We start from the raw sequence: 7,761 nt of genomic DNA, 5'->3' as shown, positions 1-7,761 counted from the left end.
AATCCAAGACAGTTGCTCAGTTGGTAAACAGGAAACACTGCAGTCTCAACTGTTATGTGGATTAAATTTATCTCTTTAACCTTTTTCTTATTTACATTAAAAAATAAGTCATTTTCTCTTCATCATGAGACAGCCAGACCAAAACACACACCTGTTTTTAAGTGAGCCTATAATGAAGATGGTATAAAACATATTTTAACAGAAATGTGCGTGAACAATCACTTTTTCCTCCCCATACCTTTTTATAATAAGAATAAAAATTGGTTAATTTGTTTGTTTGTTTTTTTTTACCTCTTAAGAGCTGCTTGTTCTTGCTGGATGAGGGTGCAAAGTGAGGTGTGTCCCTGCAGAACGCAGCTACAGCACCCCCTGGTGGCTAAAGATAAAAACTCTCACCAGATGTTTCAGTTAATTTAATATAAATAAATGAATTAATGATATTAAATAACATATCTGTATTTAACATTATCTTTCTAAATTACTAGCATTAATTGTTATTTTACACATTTACATGTTAAAAAGAATATTTTTCTTGTGAGTTAACCCTTGAGAAACTGCATGGTCAATATATGCTGTTGCCAGCTGTTTTAAAAATACCACAATACATGCACTTATTTTCTAAAATCTTGTAAATAACAAAGAAACCACAATAACTGACAGGAGATTATTTATTAATATTATGTACAATTATATCATAGTAATGTCCAGATAATACAGTGATCGAGTCAAAGTATGAATACTGGCTCCTGCCTTTTTAACATGTGTCTTATAATGCTTTTATTTTTCAGCTCTTTTAATCTCAGACTGTTTTGAGTTCAATATTCTCTATTAATAAGTGTATCTGAGGCACACGGGGAGAACAGGAATAAAATAAGTGTAAAAAGAAAAACAATATTAAGCAAAATAAAACAGATGTATTAGAACAGATGTACTGCATGTGTGGGTACGTATCTATAAAAACAGTGACTACATGATGTTTTTTTTTTTACCCTCGTAATCTGTCCGTCATGTAAGTTAATGGACTTAAATGGATCCTTCCTTCACATTACCATTGCTGACAAAAAGAGTACAGAAAATGTCTGAAGTGCAGTTTGGACTGCATTGTAAACAAAGACAGAATTGTCCAGTTCTCCCCTGCTTAACTTGAGGAGCAGTGTCTCTCAGGAAAAAAGTGTGTGTGTGTTTGTGTGAATGAGTGTGTTAAAAGGCTTCAGGTAATGGTGATATCTGTGTTTTTATTTGAGCAACTGAAGATTCAACTGTATTTGGTCACATTTTACAAACTCTGTGTGTGTGTGTTACTGTAGTTATGCTGCTGTATGAAGTGTGAGCATGTGTTCATGTGTGTGTGTGTGTGTGTGTGTAAACTCATACCTAAGTTATATATATTATGTACAGTACAATGTTGCAGTTTGTCTCTCGAAACATACATACAGTGTGAATACGGGGTGCAAACTGTGTCCCAAGATTGGAGTTGTGTGTGTGTCTGTGTGTGTGTGTCTGTCAGACATGAATGTATGTTAGTTGTAAATGTGCATGGCTCAGTTCCAGATCTTGAGGAAGCTGTCCCAGGACCCGGTGCAAGCCGCCATGCCGTCATCCGTCACACCCAGACAGCTCACACGATTGTCATGGCCAGCCAGGACTCCTACAGAAGAAGGAGTGAGCTTGTTAAAGTGGGGTGTGTTGCTCTCAAGGCGGCTGTAAAGCCTCTCAAAAACTCAGCAACATTTTTTTTGTGTGTTCTTAAGCATTTGCACTCAGCTCAAAAACACAAATTAGATAATAGTTAAACTACTTTTTGCAGAAATTCATGTGTAAAAGAATATTTTACTCCTAACCCTAACCCTTTTTTAAAGATTCAGATGCAATATGCAATAACTCTACAGACGTTGTGTTGAAGGTCCTACCCCCGCTGAACCTGCTCTTTGTCAGATCACAACTAATTTCTCCTGTTCTTCTAACCTGCCCGGTCTCCCTTCATGGCATCCCAGATGTTGCAGTTGAAGTCGTCGTAGCCTGCAAGAAGCAAGCGGCCAGAGCGCGAGAAAGCCACGGAGGTGATGCCGCAGATGATGTTGTCATGGCAGTAGATGCTGAGCTCCTGGTCTGCACGCAGGTCGAACAGCCTGCAGGTGGCGTCGTCAGAACCCGTGGCGAAGGCGCTGCCATTGGGAAAGAACTGGGGAGGAGCACAGGAAGACAGATAAGAGGCAGGAAGTGTGGATGACTCGGATACAGAACAAACAAATGAGTCTGTTTGGAAGAAGAGTTCAACCATTTCCTATTAGACAAAAAAACTGAGACAGAGTTTCTGCTCCTGCATTCACTGTGATTGGTCTGAGGTGATAATACTGAACGTGTCCACCTGCCACGCTGTCAGATACCCTGTGTGGATACTGGATGGTCAGGATGCCCAGATATGGTGTTAATTGATAATCTCATTAATCCTGTAGCGTGCTCTCAGTTTAAATCCCTTCCAAACCTGGAGACAAAACAGCGTGTGACATCACTGAGACAAATCTGTTGACAGTGAATTAGGCAGCACACAACACGGATAGACACGCACTAAAGTTGGTGTGATGCCAATGTTATTATTATTCATAAATTCATAATGTGTCAAAAAAAACTTTTAGTCCACTGAAGCTGGGGTAGGATGACATTTCCCTTTATGCAATCTAATACTACCTTTTATTAGAGCTCCTCTGTCTGTGTGTTTTAACAGCATGATTAAAGGTATATAATCCATATATATTAAAAAGTATGTGACGCCCTGCACACACTCACACAGATGGCATTGATGTCCGACTCATGTCCGGTGAAGGTCTGCCGGCACATGCTGTCCCTGATGTCCCACAGTTTGACTGAAGCGTCACAGGCTCCTGACACAAAAGTGCGGAGATCAGGCGACAGGGACAGACTCATGACATCGCCGCTGTGGCCCGAGAAAACCGTGGTCTGCTGACTGGTCTCGATGTCCCACAGTGCACTGGGGCAAAGAGCACAGAGTTAGTTATTGATCAGCTGCAGGGGGAAAAAAAGCATGTTGGTCTATGCTTAGAGCTTTGCAACTCACCATGTGGTGTCTCCTGAACTCGTGATGATTTGATTGTCATCAATGAAACGGCAACATGACAGGTAACCTGAGAGGACAGGGAATACAGACGTTTGGAAGGGATGAAAGTGAAGTGAGTGGCACAATATGCAGATGTATTGTAGATGTGTGGCAGACATCTGCAGAGCCTACTGATGTGATGTAGGAAATGACTAAACCTGAAAATACCTCACATTATTTCGTTTCTCAACAATAGTATTATATGTTATGGGATTACATTTCTTCTTTCTTTGGAACAAGACGAGCATTATTGTGGAGAATATTTATTTTTTATATATATAAAACACATTAAAATCAGCAGACTTCTGCGCAGAGGATTTAGCATGCTAACCAGCTAGCTCAAGCTCTACTTCAACATGAGAGGATGAGGAACACCACACAATTTCTACAGTGAGACCTTCTGCATCCAGAATGAATAGAGTCCTAAAAAAACACAGTTGATGACATTTAAAAAATAATAATAATAATTCTGGTAATTCTTATAATCAAAATGATGCCATTTTGATTTAAAGCATTCAATAAACAGCAGCAGAGGACACCGTGTACCACTATAGTGAGGATGATGATCAGTCATCTTAACTGACCAATCAGCATTCATGTACTGTATCTGAACAAAAACTAGAATAAAATGTGAATGTTCATTGAAGAGTACCTCATGAGCGCCCCCTCTGTGAATTGCAGCCAACTTTTAAACACTGACATGAATACAAAGTGGACAGGCTCTCTGTAGAAGGCTCTGACCGCTCAGCCAGCAAAGCTGTTTTTATTTCATACGATTATTAATTCCCATGTTTAAGCACAACATCTGACGCTCCGTTGAGTGACCATAGGAGAGCAGGTTTACCAGGATAAGTAATCAGCTACGGTTTGTTTTTAGCCTCACACAGAGCTCCTCCTTCCTCACACACAGCAGATTATCATGCAGGTTCATTGTTGGATAGTAGAATCCCTGTAACATCCATGTCTAGTGGAAATAATAAAACACACAGGACTTTTCTGGGCTGCATGTACCATCTCAGTGGAAATGCTGCAGCTGTGTGTTAGATTATAAATGTATATTGTGTGTAATCTAAGTACTAAATGTATGAGTTGCACACAGAAGTAGATGTCTCAGCTCATTACCCTGCCATTAATTAACCATCTTCATTTTTTTTAGAGGTCTGGGAGGCTCTCCCACGAGGCATGGGACTGCTGAAGCCTGCTCGTCTGAAGCAGGAAGAGTCAAACACAAACAGAGTGCTGTTCTCTCACCTGTGTGGCCAGGTAGTTCCCTGCTAACCCTGACGTTGCCTTCACGTGTCTTCAGGCAGTAGATGGAGCAGATGTTGTCCAGGCCTCCGCAGGCCACGTAGTTCCCAGAAGGGGCGTACGCACAGGTCATTACCCAGGAGGAGCGCAGGGGGATGGCGTGGATCTAAGAAAAGAAAAGGACAGCAAAAAACAACCAGAAACTCCCAGTCAATAGCTGCCATCAGACTACAAATACAAACCTTTAATTTGACTTTCTATGAAGACTTTACCTTGTTAGTGGTGTAGCTGTCCCAGATGATCAGTTTTCCATCTTGAGAAGCACTGACCAGAAGTCTGAGAGGACAGAAAAGGGAAGGATCTGAAGACTTTGGCACCAAACATTAACAGATTTTTGTTGCTTGAGCTCTAAAAATCTTGATTAACTTGAATGGACTTTTCTAAAATAAGACTCACTTTGAGTCTGTTCCCCAGTGCATGGCATAGATCTTGGCGAGGTGGCCACGAAGGGTGCGTCTTGTCCGCATCTGAATCCGCCCCACAGGATCCATCCCAGCAGTTATCTAAGGAAATGAATGAAAATCATATAATTCAACCATTTTATTAGATAAGACAGACAAAAGCTGCACCAGTGGAAGTTTCTTTAGTCACAATACCTGTGTCAGGGTTGAATCTCCGCATGCTTTCCTTGCATCCTAAACAGACGTCACAGGAAGAAAAACAAAATAAACACAACAGGTTAATATTTCTATATTTTAAGTGGTCAAATTGTAACTACAAATACAGTTACCACACAAACACAGACTCACTCTTATCTGGTTCCTAAGCTGCTCGGCCTCCTGACGAAGCTGCTCCAGCTCACTCATTGTGAACGTGTCTGAGCGGTCACCTGTTGGTTGGAGCACAGCATTAAATATCAGACTCCCATATACATCAATCAATATATCAAATGCAATGAAATAACTGTGGGACCAGGATTAGCACAGATTAAAAATATTTTTTTCCTAATAATCCAGTAATCCAGGGGTCCACTTTCATCAGAAACGAATCAATTAGGTCAAATTATTTACTTATAATACAGTTTCCTGTGGATTCTGTTGGAAATAAATAATGAAATAACAGCACAAATTTTAATCTCTGTGGTTTACAGCATCCACAGTGAGCGAAAAAAAACTTGTAATCTGGTTGAGAATAATCTGTAATGATTAAGCTGCCATGGAGCGGTGGATACTGAGTGAACGCTCCCCTCACACACACACTGCACAGGTCAGTCAAACTTTATGCTAATGCTGAACACAGTCCCTTCCATCTGAGGCAGTGTGGGTTTTTTTTTTATTACCATAACAGGTAAATATGTTCATGACAGGGTGAGTGTTTCCATGACTCCTGCTCTTACTCACACACAGAACTGTATGTCACATATTTCCTGGTTCTGACAGGAGCACTGTTACACATTCAAATGATCTCCAAAACACAGAGGCCTATGTTTTGCATGTGTGGAGGAAGCCATTCAAATTCATGGTAACACTCCCAACGTGTGTACAGTACACAGTGCAAGGAGGAGCAATTAGCTACAGTAGACCACTGTTCCCTGGAGGGACCTGCGACCAGATGGATCACACAGCACTAATGGAAGCCAAAAGGGGTGCATCGTGGGTCTCAGTCTCCTGGCACAGCTGCTCATTTAGCCAATGAGGAGAAGAAAAAACTAGGGGGAGGGGGGGGGGCATCAGAGATCAGGCCTGGATGGGTTCAGCCAGATGCTTGAATGCATGTTTATTTGCTGGAGGATGTGACACACACACGTAGATAAAACGGATGATGATGATGATGAATATGAGGCAGAATGAGGCATTTTAGGAGACTAGGAATTCAAAAATGCCAAGAGAGAGTGACCCCACCCCTTCAGATGCACATCTCGATGTATAAACTACACCAACATGGCATGGCTACATCTGCAGCTGGAGGCGAGTGCAGAGAGCCTCCAACCACTGTGTGCATGGCTACAGGCTGCATATGCAGGCCTGTAGGAGCTCATCAGTGAAATAAAATCCGCAGCATGGGATTTTATTTCTGCAGCCGTCAGAGACTCTGGCCCCACTAATAATACAGCCTCCATCACATATTGATCAGCGCAGTCACGATAGGCCTTCACTCTACATCTCCTCCTTCTTGGGAGACTCAGCTCCTAAAATGCGGATGTAGCTAAAAATTCATTTCAGTCTAAAAATGTGATGCCATGATGCGCACATCATTACCCAGCCATCTTACAGTGAACACACTGACCTACAGCTGCTGTCACAGCGTCTGATAATGGGTGGCTACCTGTTAATTCTCCCGATGATTTGGATGCTTTTTTTCCTGCTGTGGAAAAAAAATAAGGTCCCCGAATAAAAATCCCGTGTAGGATCTAACTATATGTCTCTTTCACTCATTCAGGATGAAGTCCAAAAAGAGATCCACTTCAAGTGTCACGATTATTCCAAATCCTTCAGTAAACAGGCAAACGGAGGAGGGCTACACACATTTCCATTTCTCTGCTTTAGTGGAGCTCCTGGAAAAAAAAGAGATGAGATCTGCTGCTGCTGCTTCCTCTCCGAAATGCTTTGGCCCTTTTTTTCACGCCAGACCAGTTAACAAAAACATCTTAGTCCAATACGGCGTAAACAAACACAATAAATTTTGGCCCCAGCTCTGTCCCCGGCCCGCATCAAGGATCGTCCATTAAACCCGTTTTACTCCGAGTCTTCGTGACGTGATCCTCGTTTCCTTCCTCTCTCTGGTTTTCTCCTCCCTCCCTCTGCCGACACTTCATCAGGACAGCCGCCTCCGAGGCGGAGACGAATTACTGAGAAAAACCTGCAAAGTGCATCATTTAGGAAGAAATGATGGCATTACAGAGAAGCGGCTGTTAGAAGAGATGGATCCATCAGCGGGTCTGATGTGTGGGTTTCTGTTAATGAGAGGCGGGCCTGGCGGTCAGTGCCCGCGGTTCCTCTTTGTACATCGTTCAGAAACAGGGTGCTGGAGGATCACGCGGTGAGCGCTTCTAAGATCCTCAAATCCGGACATGTGTTTTCCAACCACACCCATCTCTCCAACACTAAACCCCCTGACCCCCACTGTGTGCAGACCGATACAGCCCCCCCCCCCACCCCCACCATCAGCATCGTCATTCTTTTAACACTACTAATTTAATTATCCAGCATTACCCAACGTAATAACTTAAATTCACTACATTTTATGTTCTTGAAAAATTATTTGCATATATCATTATATATATATATTGGCATATTAAACATCAGCTAAGATTTCACATCATGCAGACCTATCCTTAGTTATTAGTGCTATAGGCTCAGATTATCACAGCAAACACCCCCTCTGCTGAAAAATGTGTT

The 7,761-nt window shown here is 42.0% G+C and overlaps 1 protein-coding gene across 1 annotated transcript; it reads right to left on the bottom strand.

The window, feature by feature from the left end:
* Positions 1 to 1,355: 1,355 nt before the first annotated feature.
* gnb2 (guanine nucleotide binding protein (G protein), beta polypeptide 2) lies at positions 1,356 to 7,369 on the bottom strand. Its single transcript, XM_028421827.1, has 10 exons — positions 6,689 to 7,369; positions 5,173 to 5,252; positions 5,020 to 5,058; positions 4,820 to 4,926; positions 4,636 to 4,699; positions 4,367 to 4,529; positions 3,077 to 3,143; positions 2,788 to 2,989; positions 1,966 to 2,182; positions 1,356 to 1,648 (listed from the first exon to the last, which is right to left on the bottom strand). The coding sequence occupies exons 2-10, from the start codon at positions 5,227 to 5,229 to the stop codon at positions 1,542 to 1,544; spliced, it is 1,023 nt and encodes a 340-aa protein (XP_028277628.1). The 5' UTR covers positions 5,230 to 5,252; positions 6,689 to 7,369; the 3' UTR covers positions 1,356 to 1,541.
* Between the last annotated feature and the right edge of the window lie 392 nt (positions 7,370 to 7,761).

Source organism: Parambassis ranga, chromosome 14, assembly GCF_900634625.1.
Source record: "Parambassis ranga chromosome 14, fParRan2.1, whole genome shotgun sequence".
NCBI lineage: Eukaryota > Metazoa > Chordata > Actinopteri > Ambassidae > Parambassis > Parambassis ranga.
Note: the sequence above shows the minus strand (reverse complement) of the source record. Positions and strands in the feature narration are given on the sequence as shown.